The sequence below is a fragment of the Loxodonta africana genome, chromosome 9 (assembly GCF_030014295.1).
Source record: "Loxodonta africana isolate mLoxAfr1 chromosome 9, mLoxAfr1.hap2, whole genome shotgun sequence".
In the NCBI taxonomy this organism is placed as follows: domain Eukaryota; kingdom Metazoa; phylum Chordata; class Mammalia; order Proboscidea; family Elephantidae; genus Loxodonta; species Loxodonta africana.
In genome coordinates, this window is record NC_087350.1 from 24368993 (window position 1) to 24394356 (window position 25364).

Genomic DNA, 25364 nt, shown 5'->3' on the forward strand with positions numbered 1-25364 from the left:
TTGGGTGGCTTTGAGGCCAAAGAATGTGGATTCTGCCACTTTATACCTGGATTGTGAACCTGTTACTTAAACTCTCCAAGTCTCAACCAGAAGAAACTGCCTGAATGGTGTGAAGATTAGAGGAGATAACATATGTAAAAATACTTAAAAAAAAAAAAAAAGAAAGTTGATTCCAACTGATGGCAACCCCAGGTATATCAGAGTAGAACTGTGCTCCATGGGGTCTTCAATGGACTTTTCAGTTAGCAGCTGGGTGTTAACCACCTTGCACCACCCAAGGACTCCATGAAAACACTTAGCACAGGGTAAGTCTTAAACTGTTTCCTTTCCCCTTCCCTTGCCATCACTGGTGAAGTTCTGTCAAAGCTCATCTCTTAACATCTGAACCCAGGAATAACATTTTCTTCTGCTCCCTTTGTCCTGGCTGCGTTTGGTTTACATTATTAACTACTTGGAAGGTGATGAGGCTGGATTTGTTTTGTTTTCTGTTCTACTCTGTGGTTTGTCAAGAAGCTGTGTACCTTAAAAAGAAATTTTTTTTTTTTTTTGTCGTTTCTTGTAAAATATGTTGGAATCTTAAGCTAACAGGACATAAAACTAGATCATATGACCCTTTTGTCCCCATAACATCAAGAAAGTAATTTGTAACCTCAGGTAACACTAACAAATAATCTTTCCCCAAAGGAAGAAAAAAGTGATCCCGGCCTTTCTATAGCTTCCGAGTTTACAAGATTTTTCCACTGGGGTCCAAGCCAGAAAGTTGAAATCCATGTAATAAAGCAAAGCCGAGAACCGATGGCACCGTCTTGTAGGAGATTGTCATCTAAAGTCCCTGGAGGCAGTTACTGGTCAGGGATGGTCAGAAAGAGGAATAGCACTTAAGCTTACTATTGATATGTTTGATCTTGCTGAGTGATGAACACTTAGTACAGCTTATAAGTCAAGCCCCAACAAAGCTGCAATTTCAGCTTTTGGATACCAAATAATTTTTTTTTTTTTTTTTTTTTTTTTTGGACCCCATATCATTTGGGTCCAAGGAATCCCTCCTTTATGTTGTTGTTGTTAGATGCTGTCGAGTGAGTTCCAACTCATAGCAACCCTATATACAACAGAATGAAACACTGCCTGGTCCCATGCTGTCTTCACAATCATTATTATGCTCTTTTTTTCTTTTTTTATTGTGCTTTAAGTGAAAGTTTACAATTCAAGTCAGTTTCTCATACAAAAACTTATACACATGTTGTTATGTGACCCTAGTTGCTCTCCCTATAATGTGACAGCACCCTCCTCCTCTCCACCCTGTATTTCCTGTGTCTGTTCAACCAGTTCCTGTGCCCTTCTGCCTTCTCATCTCGCCTCCAGACAGGAAATGCCCACATAGTCTCATGTGTCTACTTGGCCTAAGAAGCACACTCCTCACCAGTATCATTTAGGTTTTATAGTCCAGTCTAATCTTTGTCTGAACAGCTGGCTCCAGGAATGGTTTTAGTTTCGGGCTAACAGAGAGTCCAAGGGCCTTGTCCTCTGGGGTCCCTCCAGTTTCAGTCAGACCATTAAGTCTGGTTTTTTACTAGAATTTGAGTTGTGTACCCTACTTTGCTGCTCCATCAAGGATTTGCCGTTGTGTTCCCTGTTAGGGGAGCCATTGTGGTAGCCCAGCACCATCTAGTTCATCCATTCTCAGGCTGATGGAGCCTCTGGTTTATGTGGCCCTTTCTTTCTCCTGGGCTCATATTTTCCTTGTGTCTTTGGTGTTCTTCATTCTCCTTTGCTCGAGGTGGGTTGAGACCAATTGATGCATCTTAGATGGCCGCTTTCTAGCTTTCAAGAACATTTTCTTAATAAATTTTGTTATGCCAATTGACCTAGATGTCCCCTGAAACTATGGTCCCCAGACCCTCGCCCCTGTTACTCTGTCCCTCAAAGTGTTTGGTTGTATTCAGGAAACTTCTTGGTGTTTGGTTTAGTCCAGTTGTGCTGACTCTCCCTATATCGTGTGTTGTCCTTCCCTTCACCTAAGGTAATTCTTATATACTAAAGTGGGTTTTTTTTTTTATCTAGTTAGTGAATACTCCTCGCCCTCCCTTCCCTTCCTCGTAACCCTCAAAGAAGGTTTTCTTCTGTGTTTAAATCTTTTCTTGAGTTCTTAAAATAGTGGTCTCATACAATTTTTTTCCTTTTGCGACTGACTAGTTTCACTCAGCACAACGTCTTTGTTATGCTTTATAACTACGAGTAAGCCAGTTGCCGTCAAGTCAGTTCCCACTCATTATGATCCCATGAGTGTCAGAGCAGAGTTGTGCTCCATAAGGTTTTCAATGGTTACTTTTTCAGAAGTAGATTGCCAGGCCTTTCTTCTGGGTGGACTCAAACTACCAACCTTTTCGTTAGCAGCCAAGCCCATTAACTAAATTATGCTAGAATGTTGTTTTGGAATTCCTTGAATAGCAGGAAAACTTCCCCTCCAGGGGGTGCTTAGTTTCTTGCTAGTGACTTGGAAGTGAATAAGTCTGGTGGCCTTAGGCAGCTGTTTGCCAGATTCAAGCCACGAGGGGAAGGTGTAGCATGATGGCAGATAACCTCGAGTCAATCCTAACGATTCCTCGACCCTGAGAGCTGACCTGGGAAGTGCCTGGTTTAAGGGGTGAGATAGGGAAGAAAACGAGCAACACGCTCACACTAACCCATTACCGACAAGTCCATTCTGCCACATGGTGACCCCATGCGTGACACAGTAAAACCACTCCTTAGGATTTTCTTGGCTATAATCTTTATGGAGGAGCATTGGTGATGCAGTGGTAAGCGATACGACTCCTAACCAAAAGGTCGGCAGTTCAAATCCACCAGCCGCTCCTTGGAAACCCTATGGGGCAGTTCTACTCTGTCCTGTAGGGCCACTATGAGTTGGAATCAACTTGATGGCAATGGGCTTCTTTTTTGTTTGTCTGTTTTGTTTTTTTCATTGTTATGGAAGCAGTTCACCAGGTTTTTCTCCCATTGTGCCACTGGGTGTGTTTGAACTGCCAATCTTTAGATTAGCAGCTGAGGGCAAACTGCTTGCACCACTCAGGGACGTACCCTCACACTAGCTTACTAAATACTAGTTTTGGCCTTTGCAAGAACCCCTTGCATTCTTGAAATATTAATAAATTCTCCTGAAATCAAATGCATGAAGGAATGCCACGAGTCATTGATTTTTTTTTTTTTTTTTTTTTGGATGAACCACATACATTCCGCCCAAGCAAAACTTATTCTCAGGAACAGAGTCCAAGCCCACGCTGAATCTTCATCTTTTGTTCAAACCCCACACTTGTTTTACCCTCAGCAAGTTGAGACAGCAACTGATAGCTAATGCTTTTCATTAAGCCAGGCAAGAAAAATTGCTTACCAGGTTTTACTCCTTCATCAGCCTGACTAATTACACCCATTCACTGCTCCTTTCATACAGAGATTTCAGTCCCAGCTCTCACAGACACACACCACCCAGGAGACATCTGCTTCCTGGCTCACTCTGTCTCCTTTTTTATATCACTCAGTGAAAAAATCCACGGTGGCCCAGAACACACAAGCTAAGCAGAATCTAGATGTGAGAACCCCTTTGAAGCTGGTGACGAGTCAGGGCAAGGAGAATGTGTTGACAAAAAAGGTGATAGGGAACAGTGGGGTAGGAAGATGGAAAAGGACCTTCTCATTCAACACATTCAGGGAACTTACAGCCTCTAGTGGCAAGCCTCAGATGCCTCTATTTAACAGAACAACAACAACAACAACAAATAGCATGTGGACTCCTTACCAAGGGAAAAGTTGGCCTATAATAGGTTGAGGCACCAAGTCAGAGCTGGAGATCCAGAGAGTAGGTGTGGCTTTATATTCGTTTCTGTTGTTAGTTGCTGTCGAGTTGATTCCAACTCATGGTGACCCCATGTGTGCAGTGTAGAACAGCTCCACAGGGTTTTCAAGACTGCGACCTTTCAGAAGCAGATCTGGGGAGCCTCTAGATGGGTTTGAACTACCCACCTTTCAGCTAGTAGTCAAGCACTTAACCACTTGTACCACCCAGGGACTCCTGGTATTACTTGGTGGTATAAATTAAGGCTTAACCTGAACACCAGAGACAGAGCAGTACATGGGTAGTAATTACATTTTGCTGAACCATCAAATGTTGGAACTTAAGGAGGTTAGGTGACCAGCTCTTCCATTAGCTTTGGAAGAAACTTCCCATAGATTCATAGTATGAAAAAAAAAAAAAAAATCATTGCTGTCAAGTCAATTCCAGCTCATAGTGATTTATGATACAAACCAAAATTTCCCCATCAAAGGAAAACATGAAGCTACAACTTCAACCTCATAAACTGTTACAGCTATAAATTTATCTCTGTGGAAATTTCTTTGGGTGAACTAGTTTAATTGAGTTCATGGCAAAATCTTAGAAGCAGTCATATATCTACGAAAGCTCAACAGCTGCCATCGAGTCAACTCCAACTCATGGTGACCCCATGTGTGTCAGAGTAGAACTGCTCCATAGGGCTTCCAATGGTTGATTTTTTGGAAGTAGGTCACCAGGCCTTTCTTCTCAGGTGCTTCTGGGTAGACTTGAACAGACAGCCTTCTGGTTAGTAGCTGAGCACGTTAATCATTTGCACCACCCGGAGGCTCCTCCAAAGCACACAGTCTTGATCTAGAGAGCTAAAATCCCATTTCACACCTACAATACGTTCTGACCTCTCTGAAGTTCTCTTCTTTCTGGCTAGTTCACCTGTTGGTAGAAAGTTTACAGTAATACCGCATAGAAGTCTTCAAGATGGCTAAAGGAGAATCATTTTAAATACCAGATTTAAATCAATCTCATAGGAAATAGTTCATCCAGACACTTTTTCTTCTAAAGTTGCCCAGGCTAAGTCGCGTACTGTTTCAAGTGAGGGCTCTCACAAGTGCCTGGCACAGTGCTTCTCAGAATTATGAAAAGTCAAAAGAGAGGACGGCCTCTATTCTGCTATAAGTTCATATGGCATCTTTGATTTCTTACAGCATAGAAGACCAGGTGTGGTTCACATTTAAATCATGTCTTTAATATAAAGCTCTAGGGCTGCTGAAACCATGCATATGCAATGGCCATTCTTTGCCAGCTGTTTAATAGTCAGAGACCATGTTTCAGGGTCTTGACCTCTGTATTTAACACTCTATTCCCTCTCAGTGGTTTGTCACTTGAACCTCATTTTCAAGGGATCATCAGAAAATGAGCTTCTGGTCTTTTAGGTTTCTGGTTGGTGAAGCCATATTTAAAGCACTAAATAATTTCTGATAGAGATAATTTAATGCGATCACAGATTGTAGAGCTGAGCTGGAAGGAACCTCAGTGATCATCTCCACCCTGGCTGTCTTCGTCCTCTAGTGCTGCTATATCTGAAATAGTACAAGTGGATGGCTTAACAAACAGAAATTTGTTCTCTCACAGTCAAGGAGGCTAGAAGTCTGAATTCAGGGTGCCTGTTCCAGGGGAAGTCTTTCTCTCTCTGTCAGCTCTGGGGGAAGGTCCTTGTCTTCAATCTCTCCCTGGATCTAGGAGCTTCTCAGTGCAGAACCCCGGGTCCAAAGGACACACTCCGCTCCTAGTGCTTCTTTCTTCTTGGCATGAGGTCCCTCTCCTCTCTGCTTGCTTCTCTCTTTTATATCACAAAAGAGATTGACTCAAGATACAGTCTAATCCTATACCTTGAGTCCTGCCTCATTGACATAACTGCCTCTAATCTTCCTTCATTAACATCCTAGAGGTTAGGAGTCACAACACATAGGATAAATATGTCAGATCAAAAAATGGAGGGCAACCACACAAATACTGAGGATCATGGCCTATCCAAATTGACACACATTTTTGGGGGACACAATTTAATCCATGATACCAGCTTTCCTTCAGAGAGTTATGAAGTGCTAGTTAGTCCATGGGAGCCCCGTAGCACAGTGGTGAAGAGCTACATCTGCTAACCAAAAGGTCAGGAGTTCAAATCCGCCTTGGAAACCCTATGGGAAGTTCCTCTGTCCTGTAGGGTTGCTATGAGTTGGAAGCGACTCAACAGCCACGGGTTTGGTTTTAGTTAGTCCACGAGACACACTTCAGACCAGTCAAGGCAGTGCCTTCTTTCCACTGTCCAAGGCAAACTATGGAGTCCCTGGGTGGTGCAAAAGGATAAGGTGCTCGGCTGCTAACCAAAAGGTTGGAGGTTCTAGGAAGCAAGGAGACTGACTTTTACCATCAGCTGCATTGCCCCACGACAACGTGCAGTATATATTTTACACGTTGTACATTTAACTTAGTGGTCTTATTTTTTATATTTAATGTTCAAGAAGACACATCAATTCTGAGAAATATAAATAACAGTGCAGTTACGAAACACCATGTTTGCCCTGACATATATTAAATAAAGGGAATATTTTAAATCACCCTTACTGGCACTATATAGAGTATAATTAGTGTTAAGCATCTATGATACATAGCGCCTAACAAATAGTTCAGGCATCATAAGCATTATGAGAAGACCACAGTTTTATTAAACACTGAAAATTGCCTTTTTCCCAGTGGCTGTATCGCAAGATAATGAACTCTCTGCAAGTGGCGGCCGGGATGCAAATTCAATTTTGCCCAAGACTCACAAACGCCGTGATGTATTATGTTGGTAGAGACACAGACTTCGTCTAGACAAAACGGAAAAATTTCCTCGCATTCTGCAAATGTGTGTAATTGGACAATATGAAGAACATCTAATCATCAGTATTACATGTGTGCCTGGGTCTCTGATCTTATTTTAAAAAGCCTAGTTGAAAGTTGAGCTTTGTTCTTCTCCATCTCCAGTTTCAGTTTTCAAAAGGGCTACAGGCAGTTCCTGGATTAGGAACAAGTTCCATCCCTAAATCTGTCTTTCAGTCGAATTGGTACATAAATTGGAACAGTTGCATATGGTTCGCATGTAACATCAGTTAGTCAAATGTTTGCCTCAGTATGTAGTATATAGCGTACCTTTCTACGCATAGAAAACATTATAGAAGCAGTTCCAGATACACTAAAACACCTTTAACATGCTAATATAGCAATGATAATAATCATGTTTTGATGTGGGGAGCAAAGTAGCACCCGTTTATTATTACAAACCATGTGGGTACCTGGAATTTTTAATATAATAGGCTTTACAGGGGTTGGTTCGTAACTACGGGTTGGACATTCGTTACCCAGGGACTGCCTGTATTGATATTTGTGGGCTAAAACTCACCTTAATCAGGCTTTATTATTTACTGACTCTTGCTTGATTAGCTTTCAACTGAGTAGCATGGCAGGGTTTTAATTTAGAAGAGCAAGTTTTATTACACGAATAAAGCAGACACTGTCTGAGGGGCAAAATTGAAGCAGCTCCGACGGTTTTATTCATTTATTTGATTTACTTCTGGTTTCTCTTACCCAATCTTATTTATGTCAGAGTCAGTTGAAGCAGAATTCATTATGTAGTGAAATGCAATTTGAACACTTTTTATTGGAATATGGTGATTCAGCCATCACTCTCCTTAAGCCTCATTGTCTCCTCTTACGTTACTTTGTACAGATCAAATCACATATAATGAAATTCCAAAGGAAATTTAAGAATTTGTGGAGAGGGATGAAATAATATTCCAATAATAGCATCCACTACGAATACTAAGTTATACGACAATTAACATTCCAATCACTTTGCCTTAGGATAGCATGTTTTCTCTAAGGAAAATCAACTGAGTTATCAAACTTGACTTTCTTGAGTACACTTGATGGACCAGCAGTTTCTAGTCACTCCAATACAGAATTATTGGAAGTGTTGAGCCTCTTCTGACCCAGTCTGGGAATTTCTGCATTTTGTTGAGTAGGTGGATAACAATATTTACTCAGTTTTCAGGGGACCTCTTCCTTTTCAAATGGGGTTTAGGAGTTTTTGCATTCTAGTAACTTTATGAAGTGTTTCTGAAAAAATAAATAAAGTTTTCTCTATCTACTGTGTGTTTAGCTGCTTCCCTGTGTCCATTTTATTGTGTTAGTACATAGGCAATCCTCAACTCATTTTTTTCCAGTCGCCATACAGCCGTCTCCAACTTATGGCAAGCCCATGTGTGTCAGTGTAGAACTGTGTTCCACAGGGTTTTCAATAGCTGATTTTTCAGAAGTAGATCACCAGGCCTTTTTTCTGAGGTACCTCTGGGTGAATTTGAACCTTCAACCTTTTGGTTAGCAGCCGATTGCATTAACTGTTTATACCACCCACCAGTGACTCAACTCATACCAAAAAACCAAGCCAGTCACTGTTGAGTCGATTCTGACTCACAGGGACCCTATAGCAACCCTATAGGACAGAGTAGAACTGCTCCATAGGGTTTTCAAGGAGCGAAGCTCTTCAACCACTGCACCACCTCAACTCATAAGTGGGTCTAAATTATCAAAGTCCATTTTCTTGTTGATTGTTTAGAAAGGGAACTATTTCCTCATGGAAACCTTGCACTTGGTCTTTAGAATGATAAGATTGTCCTTAAATGTCTGTTAAACCCCTGTGCTACTCTACCCTCCTAATCATAATTCCCAAGTCCTGACCCACCATGAATGAAATATTTCTGTGTTTAGAAACCTTTAATAGCTATATGAGGTGCTGGCAAACCAAACAGGGCAGCCAAAATATCAGTAAAGAAGGGGCAGCCAGCAAAACCTCAGCAGTAACTAAGGTACAAGCCTTCCCTAGAGAACTTGCTGCCTCATCTCACCCAGCTTCATGCCCTTCCAGATGGAACCTTCCACGGTGGGTCTGGCTGGAGCAGTGATCTCCAGACTCTAACATGACTCAAATTCCCTGAGGCTTCTTGAGGCAGAATCTCTGACCTCACGTCTAGCAATTCAAATTTGATAGGTCTTGCCTGAGATGCAAGGATTTGGCTCTTAGAAAGCATCTCCAGCGATTATTGCCAAAAATAAAAAACTAAAACAAAACCCACAGACAACACAGTGAGGAGCAAAGATCGAAAGGCCTTTGCTTGCTGATGACTGCTAACAGCTGGCTGGCTGGCTAGAAGCGGAAGGGTCAAAGGTGAATAGATATAGGTCTCCTCCCTCAGTCGTGTCCTCCAGCTAAGTTGGTATTTGAGAAGAAACAGGCTGGAAAACGCCTCTGACAAAGGCCACTGGGTGACTTTCTAATTCTCCTCCCAAAGCAATGAAGCTATCAGTGGGTGGCTCCCCATCAAAAATGAGGGCCTTGAGACACTGGCCTTCACCCTTTGGAATCATTCTCCTCCATGTTGTCTTCAAGAAACATGTGCTGCTCTGGTTGTTTAGAGTGAAAAAGGTACTTTGATAGAGTGGGAAGGGATTTGGGCATTTAAATTACAGGCAAAATGAGAAAGTTGCAGATGTACCGTCTGTCATGGATCGAATTATGTCCCCCCAAAAAGGTGTGTATCAACTTGGTTAGGCCATGATTCCCAGTATTCTGTGGCGGTCCCCCATTTTGTGATTGTAGTTTTATGTTAGGAGGCTTAGGGTGGGTAAACCACCCTTACCCAGGTCACATCCCTAATCCAACGTAAAGGGAATTTCCCTGGGATGTGGCCTACACCACCTTTTATCTCTCAAGAGATAAAAGGAAAGGGAAGCAAGCAGAGAGTTGGTGACCTCATACCACCAGGAAAGCAGCACTAGGAGCAGAGCGTGTCCTTTGGACCAGGGTCCCTGTGCCTGAGAAGCTCCTTGACCAGGGGAAGATTGAGGACAAGGACCTTCCTCCAGAGCCAACAGAGACAGAAAACCTTTCCCTGGAGCCGATGCCCTGAATTTGGACTTGTAACCTACTAGACTGTGAGAAAATAAATTTCTCTTTGTTAAAGCCATGCATTTGTGGTATCTCTGTTATGGCAGCACTAGATGATTAAGACACCATCTCTAGTTAAATTCACTAAATTTTCATTATAAACTGCCCCCAAGTCAGTCTCTCTCTCTCTCTCTGTGTGTTTGTGTGTGTGCGTGTGTATATGTGTGCTGGGGGGAGCAGGGAAGAACATGGGCAAAATGGCTAGACAAAGACAGAGAAATGGGTGCTGGTATAGTATGTGCATAGGAAAACGGTCTGAGTCAGACGGCCCGGATTTAGATCTTCACTGTTTTTCTTATTAGCAGAGTGTTCTGGGGCAAGTTGCTTCTCTGTTCCTTAATTTTTTCATCTGCAGGATTAAAACAACAATAGTACCTATTGCATTGGGGTATTGTGTAAATTAAATGAGACAAATCTGTATAAAATACATTGAGCAGTAGTTGGCATGTATTGACTGAATAATAAATACTGTTATTATTGTGTCAGTGATAAAATTAAACCTTGGTTGATAACATTCACTAATCAAGTTCTTAGCTTCCTGGTCCAGTTTATACAGCGAGCACAGATTTTGGGGACCTAGGCCTCGGTTCATGGGGCAGTGGTTGTTCAGTGGTAGAATTCGTGCCTTCCATGGGGAAGACCTAGGTTCTGTTCCCAGCCAATGCACTTCACGTGCAGCCACCACCCATCTGTCAGCTGAGGCTTGTGTGTTGCTATGACACTGCACAGATTCCAGCGGAGCTTCCAGACTAACACAGACTAGGAAGAAAGGCCTGGTGATTTATTTCTGACAATCAGCCATTGAAAATTCTATAGATCACAACAGTCCAATACACAAGCGATCATGTGGATGGCGCAGGACCAGGCAGTGTTTTGCTTGTTGTGCGTGGGGTCACCATGAGTCAGGGCCAACTGGACAGCAGCTAACAACAACAAATGGCCTTGATTCACTCAAATTCCTCATATTAGTCCCAGGAAGCAGCCATCTGACACACCTCCCTGCCCCTTACGCAGAACCTTCTGAGTTTTTGACAACAAAGCTTCCCACTCATCTTCTCCAGCATACCTTCTTGGTCTCTGAGTCTCAGATCTTTCCAAAAGCTATTGCTTTCACTCACTGAGGGTGCACTCTGTTCTACTTTTTCCAAAATTGCATGGCTTTTAGACTTCACATCCCTCCTTTTTTTTGGTCTCCTTCTAGAAGCCTCTACATGCCTCCCTTGTTGCCAATTCTTCTTCAAACAAAAGTCACCACTGGAACCTCAAAATTAGGCTTGTCCTATAGGCTTCCTGAGGAATGACTCTCTCAAAGTACAGAACATAAAACATTAGCATACCTGAAACCCAATTTACAAAACCAGACAGAAGAATTCTCAGAATACAAATGACTTGGGAGATGGAAAGAGAAAGAACAGGGTGAAAAAGCTTTAACTCCGACAGTGAACAGACATGGCCATGCCGTGGGGGTAGACATTGCACAATTCAAATGAAAAGGTGCTCGAACTTATGCTCCTAAGAGAATTAGAGGAAAATGTAACTTATTAGCCGTGCATGAATCTCAGTGGTGCAGAGATATATTTTCTCCCTAAAGCTATGAGTGGATCATTCATTCACTTGTTCATTCATTTGTTGCACACATATTTATTATGTACCTACAATGTCCTAGGAGCTCTGGTGGCACAGTGATTAAGAGCTCTGCTGCTAACCAAAAGGTTGGCAGTTTGAATCCACCAGTTGATCCTTGGAAACCCTACGGGGCAGTTCTACTCTGTCCTATAGGGTCGCTCTGAGTTGGAATCAACTCGATGGCAACAGATTTTCGTTTTTTGGACAACGTCCTAGGCACTGTCCTAGGAGCTGGAGATACCAAAACACTTTTTATCCATTGAATAGTCCATGATTAGCAACTTAGAAAGTTGTCAATAAGGATTATTTTCACCTGCGATTTCCTGTATCATTTAATGACTACCACTGAATTTATTATGCATTCATCATGTGACAGAGACATATGATTATAAACCTGAATTTTTGTTCCCAGCCCTTCTGTCCCCACATTGCTAAGGGTTGCAGATAGTCTTATGAGTCAGAGATTTGTTTTATTTCATTTCATTGGAAACATTTTCCGGATTGGTGAATATGCCCTCTTACGTGCAAACACATACACACACCATGACTTCCTCAGGGGTGGTGAAAAGGCTCATCAGATTCTCTCTCTGAAAACATTTCAATCTCTTTTCTCTAGTCTCATTCTAATGAGTCTCTCAAAGCCATTCTTGGGCTACTCTTCCACAAAGCCCAAAAAACTGTCTGAGCTCAGCAGCTTTGTACTAATGTATTCATGTGGGTTCAGGGGGCTGGAAAACCTTTAGAAAACAATATCTTGATTACATTATTTATTGAGATGGACTTTGAACTGCAATTGAATAATTCATAACCCAATTCTGGTCTTTTCTAAATTATCGAGAAAATTAAGAGCGTAAACACGGGGTTAGAAAACCAGTGTTCGCTTTGGCCAACCTCATCATTCTAATTCATCTGCCATTAGTGAGCCCAGTGAAGACTTGTGACACGACATCTTCAGAGAGCATGTATTCCTGGTGGCACAGTGGTTAAGAGTTGTGGCTGCTAACCAAAAAACTGGCAGTTCGAATCCACCAGCTACTCCTTGAAAATCCTCTGAGGCAGTTCAATTCTGTCCTGTTGAACTGTTATCAGTAGGAACTGACTCGACAGCAACGGGTTTTTATTAAATGACTAATATGAGATATTAGCCACATATACAAATCTGTGTAAGCCTAGGTAAAAAAATGGATGCTCAAAAATATGAATTCATAATACCGCCCTGGCCTTATAAATCTCCTAGGTGCGTATTCCTCCCATGGAAGAATTGCCATTTATCGACACCAACTTATGTTTTTAAAAAGACCCACTAAAGGCTAAAGAGCTATAATCATTCTGACTCCTTCCAACGAGCCAGTTTGAAAGCATGGACTTTTATACTGACAACTCAAAACCTTATCACAGAGGGCGAGCCGGAGGAGTGTCCTGTCTGTCCTACAAGCGGCTCACAGACTGACGACAAGGTTGGCTCTGCAGAATGGCTGCTGAGAGGCTTGTGTCGCCTTGGTCTCCCTGGGACAGGATGACCTGGGCAGGTGCTGCAGGAACCCCAAAGCTCACAGCCATGCCTAGGGAAACTTGATAAACCCGTGAACTTCCATTTGCTCATGAGAAAACTTCTCTCTCGTTGAACTCCCTCTTTCGGCAAGACGGACATCAAGTTCACCTAGGAAATGTAATGTGCTGCTTTCAGAGAAGTCAAGACATTCAAAAAAGAGTCCAAAGATTACGGTATAGGATGCTTTCAGTAGGGTTTTCTGACATACAACAGAAAAAGGCAAACTTGGAAGACAAGGTTTGGCAAAAGAAAAAAAGTGGGATTTTATGTGCCTTCAATTAGCAAAAAATAAAATAAGGGATTATTATTCATGATTGGATGCGTGGTGAAGCAGTGGTTAAGAGCTCGGTTGCTAACCAAAAGGTCAGCAGTTCAAATCCACAGCCAGTCCTTGGAAACCCTAGGGGGCAGTTCTACTCTGTCCCATCGGGTTGTTATGAGGCAGAATCGACTTGATGGCAAAGGGTTTGGTGTTTTTATTTATTTATTTTAATTCATGATTGCTTATTATTTCTGGTAATTACTCTGCTGGGAGAAGAAACAGCTCTACTGCCCCAATGAACACAGTGTCACCATCATCACACAACAGAATGGGCACTGTATTCTGCCCGCTAGCTGGCTCCTCCCTTCTCAAATACTAAGATCACTACCTGCCACCTGGGCATCCCCTGGCCTTCATTTTTGAAGGTTAATATATTCCAGTATACCTTGAGAAACTCACATAAAAGAAAGGTGCAATACCAATACCACGATTCGTCTCGCCAAATTAAAAACTTGGTAGATGTTGTTTATGGAAAAGAACACCATTGGCACTAGGCCAGGAAGAGCCCAAGACCTCAGGAGGCAGATTTGAATATTCTGTCACGCGCTGGATGTGTAAATTAGGTTAGTTATTTTTCCTGCTGAGACCCTAGGCGATACAAAGGGTTAACAGGGTTAGCTGCTAACCAAAAGGTTGGAGGTTCCAGTCCACTCACAGGCACCTTGGGAGAGAGGTCTGGCAATCTACTTCTGAAAAACTTATCCATCAAAAACCCTGTGGAACACAGTTCTACTCTGACACACGTGGGGTTGCCATAAATCAGAATCAATTTAATGTTAACTGTTTTTTTTTTTTTTTTCCTCCTAATCTCCCTGAGCGTCAGTTTTCTCATCTGTAGAACAGGGTGATAATACATATCCTGCAGCATTGTTTTGGGGATTTTTTTTTTTTTCTTAATGTGAAAACACAATCCCTAGGACCTAGTACATAAAAGCAGTCCACGCTGGTTGTTTAATAATAAAGATTGCAACATGACATTATGCATGTGTCAAAACTCATATGACCGTACAACGCAGAGCCACCCCAATGTAAACTAGGAACTTTACTTAATAACAATGTATCAGTATTGGTTCATCAATTATAACAAATATGCAAGATGTTGATAACGGAAACAACACGTAGAGGAGAGGGGAAGAATGTGGGAATTCTCTTACTTTCTCCACAATTTTTCTGTAAACCTAAAACTGCTCTAAAAAATAAAGCTCATTTTAAAAATCAGAGAATGCAGACATTATGAAAGGGGTTTCTGACATTAAGGACAGGCTAAGTGAAAATGGAGCATTTAAGTCTCAAATATTGTACAAATATTTTAGCAAATGCAGTGCAACAACTCCCGATGTGGAGAAATAAATAGCTAATACAGCTTCAAAAAAGAATTTCATTTTTTTTTTTCTGAATGTCATCCAATTTTTTTCCCCTAGATTATTTTTCAGATTTGCTAGGAAGGTCCCCCAACCCTCTTATCCTTTTCAAAAGAATCTCTTCTTTTTGAGGGGCAGCCACCTTCAACTTGCTCACTCTGGAATCCCACATACAAAAAGGAAAAAAAAAAAAAAAATGCCGGGAGGATACAGAAGCACAGGTCTGTGCAGATATCTCAGGAGATAACGCAGGATGGTTAATGCTGGAGGTGCTGAGACTGGCCCAGCAAAAAGGGAGTCAGGGACTCGTACCTCCTGGAGCAGACAGGGTGGGGATGAGGAAGGACAATTAGGCCAGGAATGCAGAAAGGGAGAGAAGACTGAAAGATAATCAGCTCAGCAGTTCATGTATACAAAACTGAGCTTTGCCAAGGCCAGAGGTTTACACAAGATCCAGGCTACAACGAGCCCTGAGTCCAGGCCTGAGCTCGGGTGAGGCCAGTGAGACTCCCACCTTGCACATGAAATTTAAGGGAATGCCAAAAGCTCAGGAATCAAGATAAATAGTATTTTAATGCAACACTTTAAAAAAGAAAACTGAATCCCAAAATGCATGATGAAAAAATACCAAAATTTTAAGTAAATTGGTGAGTAGCGTCTGGGGTCTTAAAAGCCTGTGAGCAGCCATCTAGGATACTCCACTGGTCTTATCCCTTTGGAAGCAAGGAAGAAGGAAGAAAACTAAAGAGACAAGGGAAAGATTAGTCCAAAGGGCTAATGGACCACCTCTACCACGGCCTCCACCAGACTGAGTGCAGAACAACTAGATGGTGCCCAGCTACCACCACTGACTGCTCTGACAGGGATCACAGCACAGGGTCCCGGACAGAGCTGGAGAAAACTATAAAACAAAATTCTAACTCAAAAAGAAAGACCAGACTTGCTGGCCTGACAGAGACTGGAGAAACCCTGAGAGTATGGCCCCCGGACACCCTTTCAGCTCAGTAATGAAGTCACTCCTGAGGTTTACCCTTCAGCCAAATATTGGACAGGCCCATAAAACAAAATGATACTAAAGGAGCACACCAGCCCAGGGGCAAGTACTAGAAGGCAGGAGGGGACAGGAAAGCTGGTAGTAGGGAACTCAGGGTTGAGAAAGGAGAGTTTTGACATGTCGTGGAGTTGTTAGCCAATGTCATAGAACAATGTGTGTACTGACTGTTAAATGAGAAACTAGTTTGTTCTGTAAACCTTCATCTAAAACAAAATAAAAAGTTAAAAAAAATAATTTTAAGTAAAGACAAGGTCTGAACCTGCACTTGAACAAATCACCTCATTCGCCTCACCCTAACCCTGACCCTACAGATCCACTTTCATTTAAAATTTTGATATTTTCCTCATAGATTTGTTTGCATTGTTTTTAATTTTTATTTTTTTTGTAAATATTGGATTAAAATATTATCTACCCTGATTACTGAGATTTTTTGGTGTCCCCTTAGATTTGGGCCTGGAGGAGTGCGCTCAGTAGCCTTATCCCTGTCTTGCGCCTGCCTGAGTGAAGTCCAAGCTAGGAGAAAGGAGAAAGCCTAGAGGTGCTGCTTGGGAGCTAAATGATAGCAAATGGTGACAGCTTCTAGAGGGGCTATATGTAGCGCTTTTAGGAATCCCAACACTGAATTATGTTGTTAAGTCTACGTAAGAACAATTATTCATAGGTGACAAAAGTAGGCAAGACCACAGATCTGACACTCTTGTCTTTATTAGTATACTTGTTTGGCTCTGAATGATCAACTACATCACAAATTCCAATACAACAGATCTCATTTTCATGAAAATGTCAATATAATAAAGAATTCCAAGCTCTATTGATTAGTCGCACATATGTACAGGCAACCCCTTGAGTTTTTGAACATAGAAACCAAGTCATGCTTTACGTCCACTCTCTTGCATCAATATGAGAGATAGAAATCAAGTTCAGCAACCTTTTTGCCATCCACAGACCCCCGCCCCATCCCACCTCAGCAGAAAGTGGCACAGAAACTGAGAGCTGAACTGCTGAGACCAGCACTACAAGGCACCCAGGGAGGGGGCGGGGGGAACCCAGGCAGGAAGAGGCTCAATACCCAGCAGGGAAACAGGGAGATCTTAGAGGGAGAATCACAGCCAACACCCAGAGGCTGGACCCATTAGCAGAACAGCCTTAGGAATCATCAACCCATATGTACCCACACAAAGTCCCCTTTCTCCAAAAGGAGGCAGAGGATATGGGGACCATATGAATCAAGCCCCCAGCCCAACTGAACCCCTCCAGAGCCCTGCCCACACACGGAAGCCCTTTCCCATGCTGGACAGGAGAAGGGGCAAAGATCCTCAATAACATGGACCTTCTCAAAGAAAAAAAGAGAGGAGCTCTGGGATTTTAACACCAAGAACTGTGCTGACATGCCAGCAATGAGACCCAAATCTGGCTAAGATTCGCTTTAATTAAAAACTTGGGATATCATTTGTAGGGAACAGCAGAGTATACATAAAAGTCCAAAGCAAAAGCCTGAGGATGTGAGTGACAGTCTTATTCCTTTTGCTACTTGGCCATGGTCATCTTCTCCATTGCTCAGGATTTCAGAAATCTGATGCTAATAAAAGGTTGGCAGTCTAAACCCACCAGCCACTCCAAGGGAGAAAGATGTGGCAGTCTGCCTCCATAGAGCCTTCCATAATGCCTTGGGTCCTATAGGGTCACTATGGGTGGGAATCAACTCTGCAGTAACAGATTTTTTTTTTTTTCTTGGTTTAAGACATAGCTACCCACCATCAGGAAATCTTGGTGGTGTAGTGGTTAAGAGCTACAGCTGCTGACCAAAAGGTCAGCAGTTTGAATCAACTAGGTACTCCTCGGAAACCCTATGGGGCAGTTCTAGTCTGTCTTATAGGGTCACTATGAGTCGGAATTAACTCAAAAGTAACGGGTACCCATCATCAATATCTTACTCATAAAATTAATGTTATCCAAGCCAATGTTGATAAACATTTAAGTAGGAGTCAAAGAAAACCAAACCCTGCATTTAAATAGAAGAATTTTATCATTACCTCAAAGCAAAGGCTCTTAAAAAGGAGAGGGGCACCCAAAATTGCACCTTCAGACAGAGAATTTGGCTCTTGAGAAAGAAAAGACAACCCTCTCTATACAACGCTTAAACAGCTATAGATATTCATAATTGTTCCCACAGATATCAGGAAATGGCATTAATGGAACTAGGAAGAAATGCAATCTTCATTAGCATCATGATAGCGAAACTCCAGTATACAGAGTAATGGATGGAGCAAAACAGGCAAAGGAATGAATACTGTACTTATGGGCCAGGGAAACTGAGCCCAGCATAGAAAGAATGTCTCAGCAGTTAGTTCTGCTGGCTGAGTACTCCATTTCAAAAAAAAAAAAAAAAAAGTTGCCATTAAGGAGATTTCTACTCATAGTTAGTGAACCTATTGGACAGAGTAGAACTAACTCACAGGGTTTCCAAAGCTGTAAATCTTTATGGAAGCAGACTGCCACATCCTTCTCCTGCAGAGCAGCTGGTGGGTTTGAACACTTTGATTAGTAGCCAAGGGCCCCTACTCTATTAACAGCCCCCCCCCACAAAAAAAAAACCGATTGTCATCAAGTTCATTTCGACTCATAGTGAACCTATAGGACAGGACAGAACTGCCCCATATCATTTCCAAGGAGCAGCTGGTGGATTCAAACTGCCAACCTTTTGGTTAGCAGCCAAGCTCTTAACCACTGGGCTACCAGGGATCCTGCTGTATTAATAGAAGGTAAGAATATAAGTTCTGTCCCTGGGTAGACTAGTAAAGTGTCCCTCTGTTCCTTAAAACCAGACTGCAGGTCAACTTACCTGCAAAAGTAAACTTTTTTTGGCAGGTGCGGGGTAGAATATTGGGCTTCAAAATATAAATGGATCTGAAATCCATAATTTCTGTAGAAAAACAACTCAAACGGTTGGTCAGTGGTGCCTTCCTTGCTTACTTTATAAGCAGACATATCATGTCATCTCCTCTAGTGAAGATATTCCCTGAAGTGGAGAATTGCTCTTTTGATATAATTGGATCATGTAGGATTTTAGCCTGTCCCTTCTATATCAACCACTTTATTGGAACATTAGGAATATGGCACTCAGTCTAAATGCCATCATTATCTGATAATGAGCTTGTGTTCCACTCTAATGCACCCAGAAGGTCAATGGCATGGTTAAAGAGATATGCTAAATAATAGCAACGGATATAAAAAATGTTGCTATCTACCCATATTCATAGCACAGACAGTAACTAATGAGAATAATATAGAAACTAGACATTAGATTATTGTTTTCTTTCTAAAATTTCCCTCCCTCTTTGGTTCAAAATCACACCACTTGAATCTTTTACAAATTACAGATGGTGCAAAGGGTTTGCACTCAACTACTAACCTAAAGGTGCTGCAGAAAAAGAGTCCTGGAAATCTGCTTCTATTAAGATTACAGCTGAGAAAGCCCTATGGAGCAGTTCTACTCTGTAACACATGGGATTGCCAGGAGTCAGAATCAACTGGTCTGTGGGCTTTTTTTTGTTGTTGTTGTTCTGGACTTGTTTTTATAATCTGCAGATCTTAACATTACTGTGCAAAATACCAACACTGACATACTATTGTATGTCATACAATGCTAGAAGTCCCCTTGCCAGGTCCCCGGTCTAGGTCTAGATGCCTGAGACATCAGGAGAGGAAGCCTTTTATGATGAAAAATCTAGGAGGTCTCTAGAAAGCTGACTACACCAAGTTTAGGTAAGGCTGAATGTGCAAAGGAAGCTCCAGCTCATCAGGGACACTTCCACAGCCCAGGGATCCTGGGTGCGAAAAAGCACTCCTAAATATTGGGAAATGTATCGAATGTAACTAAAACCCATTGCCGTTGAGTCAATTCCAACTCATAGTGACCCTATGGGACAGAGTAGAACTGTCCCATAGGGTTTCCAAGGAGCAGCTGGTGGATTTGAACTGCTGACCATTTGGTTAGCAGCCGAGCTCTTAACCACTACTCCATCAGGGCTCCCAAATGTAACTAGCCTGGCCCTAAATCCAGCATACCAGCAACCTGAAAGGAGCTGTCTAGTTAGGTTGAAGCACTAGGAGATAAGAACCGATCATCTCTATCTGCTTCAGGTGAGCAACAAGCTACATACATTTGGAGTCATCTGGAGTGTTGGCCCTACACTAGAGCTCTCAGCCTGCCATGACAGAAAAAGGGAGCCTCTTACTTCCTGAGTCTTTCTAGCCCACAATACTGGCCTCGTCTCCTCAGTAACACTCATCACATGACAGCTGAGCTTCTCTGGAGCTTAAGATCCTCACGGACTGGACAGGGGATGGCTAACCATATCCAGTCCCCCAGCTCTGTCTTAAGCCCTGCACACCACCAAGCAAATATGCAGCTGACGATAATATACCAAACGTGTTTCCTACAGAAGTTTGGGCACAATCCACCAAAGGCGAACCATTACTATAGTAGTATGAATAAGGCCCAATAGAAACAAAGACAAGGGCACAAACAGATAGACTTTCTAGCATGAGAGATCCATTCACAAAAGAATGGCAGGTCATATATCCAAATAAGAGTATCAGTAATTATCTCCAGCTGGTGGAATTACAGGATAATCTTTTCTTTCGTCTTTGTCTCTTATGTTTTCCAAATTCTCTACAATAACCTATTTTTTTGTTTGTTTGTTTGTTTTAAATGTCTCATTTTAAGGCACCTGAAGGCATTTTGGAGCTCTGGCTGTACAGTGGTTAAGAGCTTGGCTGTTAACCAAAATGTTGGCAGTTCAAATCTACCAACCGCTTCTGTGGGACAGTTCAACTCTGTCCTGTTGGGTCACTATGAGTGGGAATCTACTCGACAGCAACAGGTTTATCTTTTTTTTTTTTTTTTTTCCTGAAGGCATTTTGGGTTAAGTAAGACTTAATTCTGCCTTGCAAGCAAAAATCATCAGGTTTGTACCACCAAGGGAGAGCAACTGATTGTCGTTTGACCAGGGCTGGCCTGGTTTGAAAAGGGAATGTTCTGCATCTTGGGAACCTCCTCGGTCCTAGGCAAACCCGGACAGTTGGCCATCCTAATGCTGACACGACTATTTCCTTTGGGCCACATGTATTGCCTTCTTGATTATCCCCTCCCTGAGGGAAGTCAAGCATTCACCACCAGCAGAAGCATTCTCTCACCAAGAGGAAGCAAACCCAGATGAACAACATTCCGTTGCCCTTTTGGGCCACTGTCCCATTCCTCAGAGGCAGCTCCACTCCGTTTAGGGGCTGAGCCTGTGGAGCACGATTGCCCTCACACATGGCTACCAGGTTAAACTAAGTAGTTTCACCTCAGTTCTTTTCTGTCCATGGTCTAGAGCAAGTTCTCCTTATCTGCCTTCAAAGAGCATTAACAACTAATAAGAAAAAAGAGGCGGTAGTGGTAGTTCAGTGGTAGACTTCTCATCTTCCGTGCAGAAGACCCAGGTTCGATTCCCAGCCAATGTGCCTCATGCATGGCCACCACCTATCTGTCTGTGGAAGCTCATGTGTTGCTATGAAGCTGACCAGGTTTCAGTGGAGCGTCCAGACTCAGATGGAGTAGGAAGAAAAGCCTGGAGATCTATTTCCGAAAATCAGCCAACGAAAACCTCATGGATCACAAAAGTCTGATCTGCAACCAGTCATGGGGATGGCACAAGATTGGGCGGCATTTCATTCTATTGGACATGGAGTCTACATGAATTAGGGACCTAATCAAAGGCAGTTAACAACAAGAAGAAGAAAAAGGAAAGCAAAAACAAGAGCTCTACAACATTCAGTGAGCATGAAGGGCTGCACGGGTATGCCTCACTGAGGGGAGCTGGCATGATGAGTAACCTAAGAAGAGGCTCAGCCGTGACAGGCTACCAGCTTGAGCTGCCAGAACAGTAAAGACACAGAAAATCTGCATGTCTAGGGAGAAAATCTACACTGTGTTAGAATAGCTGCCGTAAAGAATTGAGCATCACATCTAAGAAAAGCTCCAATGTTGCCAACTCTACCTAATCACAGGGAGCACCCAATTGTTCAAAGCATCTGGGTAGCAGGAGCTCCTTAGCAGCATGAGAAGTTCCTCTGCCTTTGTGTTTGTTGAGCTGGTCCTGGTCCACAATCTGCCAGCACATGCAAGAGTGGTCAACCCAAAGCCAGAATGGAGGTGCAGCTCGACTGGATTAATTGGAGACTGCTGAACACTCTCCAGTTGGGGTGGGCCTTGGGAAATGTCTAGAACAAACGCAGTAGGATCCTGCATCTGCTCGGGTGCTCCCAACACACCACCGACGATTTGGTGAAATTTACTGAAATGTCTGAAGCATGTGACGTCATAATTCCATCTTGGATGGCTGATGATATGGAAGTACAAACAGTCTTCAGTCCATCACTTCGATTGGCTCCCCATCCTAAATTCACAGCCAATTTCCTTTTCAGCTGTCAAGTGTAGGGCTGGAGTATTTTCTCCAGCAGTCTATATATTCTATAAAAACTAGTTGTCATCAAGTCAATGTTGACTCACGGCAACCCTCGCATGTCAGAGTAGAACTGTGCTCCACAGGGTTTTCATGGCTGATTTTTCTGAAGTAAATCACCAGGCTTTTCTTCTGAGGCACCTCTGGGTAGACTTGAAACTTCAACCTTTTGGTTAGCAGCCAAGCACATTAACCATTTGCACAACCCAGGGATGCCATGTATCCTGTAATCAGGTGGTATTTCTTTTTGATAACAAGTAGTAACACCCAGTGATCAAATGCTAATAAAATAATTTCTCTTATTTTTCATAGTTGTGAATATACTTGAAGATGGTTTTTTTTAGCAAATCTTCATCTCAGTGAAGTTTGTAACATGACTTACATTTTAAATGTAATTATGCAGCATGTATTCACTTCCTTTCTTCTGAGAAACTCAAGTTGCTTTTTAAAGCATTATTTGATAGCTTCCTACCATCTCCTCTGGAGATAAAAAGGGAATATAATATCATACTGTTGTAGCTCAAGATGGGAGACTATGGCACCAAAAGGAGAAAGAATTGGACAAGTACCTGCAGAATGCCAGCAACGTGCCATGAGAATCCCCACAGGACAAGTCATCAACCCAGTGTGCCGTAAAGCGATAGCTAAGTGTCCTAAAATATCTGTATTCTCTCTGTCCTAATGCTCACGCTGGGCAGAATTGGCTTTGCTTATTTCTAAAGTGCAGACCAAAGGCATACAGTTCCCAAAACAGCTATTAGTTGGCCTATTAAATGTTTAGAACAAAGTATACTTTTGAAAGACCAATTAATTGGCAAAGGAGAGAGGAAAGTGCTAAGGCAATAATTTCTACCTATTTATAAATCTCATTCCTGACCATCAACATACACCATAGCCATACAATTGCACTTAAGCTTGAACATAACCTCGGGTAACTCTCCAGGCCCTCATCTTTTCTCTAATGCACCCCTGGATCCTGGATGCAATTCAGAATTTTTGCTAATGTGGACTCAAAATAATGTTGCGAATATGTTCAAAAATCTCTGCAGTTCTATGAAAAATATCACCTTCGTTCCCTCCCCTTGTTGGTTGTACAATGACAATGTGGATGTGGTAGTTGAAGGAAGCAAGATCAGGGCCCTGTGTGATATATTCAACTACTACTAAAATACTCCCTCCCTTTATAACATCTTATTTTCTTAGCTCTAGCTGGTCTATGAATCTGTGGTTATCTACCTAATTGCCTAGTAAACACATGGGATCTATGAGAAAACACACACACATACATACACAGAGACAAACATACACGTGAACTATAATACCTGGAGAAGTATGGCACATTCTGAAGGAATTCCCTAAATACCCATCTCATTGGAAATGGAGTCAAAGTGGAAATGAGTTAGAATTCTTTGTATGTATCTGCCCCAAGGAATCACTAGCCCTAGGTACACATGGAGGGCATGCTGCAAAAGGGTGAACATACACAGGTACGTATTCAGAGACAACTCTAATTCAGGCCCTAGCTCTAGGACTCTAGCTAATTTACAAGGCTGCTCCAGGAAAGACACAATCTTACGGACAACGTTAAGTCTATGGCATTTGCTTTCCTGCAGAAGATATAACACATTCCCACCATTCAAGAGGACCCAAAATTGATGGTCCGGGTGTTTTGCTGGTTAGTTTTGTTCTTTATTTCAACCCAGAAGGTATGTTTCCATCGGACCCTGCCAGAAACTTTCTCAGCAGTCAAGGAAATGATTGCAGCACAGCTGCCCTTGAACCATGTTTGTAAATCCTACTGGGAAACCACCCCGAGATGTCAGATGGCGTGGTTTTTCAGACACGTCTAAACAGACTAGTTGAATTAAAGACCAACTCCAGATTGGATGTTGCTGAGTCATCAGCTCCATCTTGCCATCCTGATTGATCGAGGAGATGGGTCTATAGTTAAAGTGGCATGGCACTTGGAGCGGTTAGTCATTAGAGCGCACAGCTTTGTCTTTGGAAGGCAACTTCTTGCTTGGCTAGGTTATGGAAGCTAAGGAGTGACGTCAAGATGTTGTCGGGCCAGAATTTGCAGATAACCATAGAACTCTTCTCCATCAGGCATGGGTTTAGCCTCCTTTAGTTCCTGCAGTGACACAGGAGCCTCCAAATACCAAATTATTATCAGGCGGTCTTGGGGGAACCTCTGGGCCCTGCAATAAAGTAGACAAACTTGCTATTGGAAAGTGCTCGGGAGCAATTCAACCTTGATCAGATTGCTCTAAAACCCTGCAAACCACCTAAGGACTTTGTCTATGAAAGTCTCACTTAGTTTCTGATGGTGAGAAATGCTTCAGAGGACAAAATTTATCATCGTCCCTCATTTAGCTCCCCTTCTTGCGCATCATTTAAAGAACTCTGATTTGATGGTGGTTTGGGGGTTGTTTTGTTTGTTATTTTGTTTTTAAAGCAAAGCTGTGCGATTATCGAGGCTCCATCACTCTGGACTAGCCACCTCTGAGCCCTGTCCATAAAACAAGGTATTTACATTAAATGACCTGTAAGGTCTAAGTCGGGGATCACAAGGAGATGAAGTCTATGGATCAAACCTGACTCAAGCTGATGTTTTTTATTTATCCCACCCAAAGTTTTAAAACTTGGGGAATTCACATAATAATACCAGGTCCACTTTCCAGCATGGCCTTCACTCTCCGTATTGTTTTTCTGATCCAGCCCTTTTTATATCTTGACCCACTGAGCCCTGAAGATAAACAAGGTTTAGGATCCTTGCTTTTGTCTATCCTTTCAGAGTACCTATACCATTGTTTTGTGAGTATATAGTGATATGTCTGTCGGCCTCCCCAACAAGATTCATCCTCAATTAATCTTCTGTTCCTCAAATTGTAGGAATACTGTAGGTAATCAGTAAATATTTATTGAATTGAACTTTATATATTAGATTCGTACAGTTCAGTGAAATGAGACTGGGACCACTTTTTGTACAATTGCACATATTTTCTGAAGCTAACATCTTTGGACAGCATGCAGCTTCAGGAGATAGAAGTGGAGATACTAGTCCATGGCTCAAG

At 42.3% G+C, this 25364-nt stretch overlaps 1 protein-coding gene across 5 annotated transcripts in view; it reads right to left on the reverse strand.

The window, feature by feature from the left end:
- The window catches only part of NTRK2 (neurotrophic receptor tyrosine kinase 2), a 444402-nt gene that overhangs the window by 183716 nt on the left and 235322 nt on the right, over positions 1–25364 (reverse strand). For 2 of the 5 annotated variants that reach the window (XM_064291178.1, XM_064291177.1), the window contains one exon: positions 24460–24488. The exons of the other annotated variants lie outside the window; for them this stretch is intronic. In XM_064291178.1, the coding sequence (XP_064147248.1) occupies positions 24460–24488 (29 nt within the window). Of the gene's footprint in view, positions 1–24459; positions 24489–25364 lie in introns of those variants that run through there. 5 annotated transcript variants of the gene reach the window in all.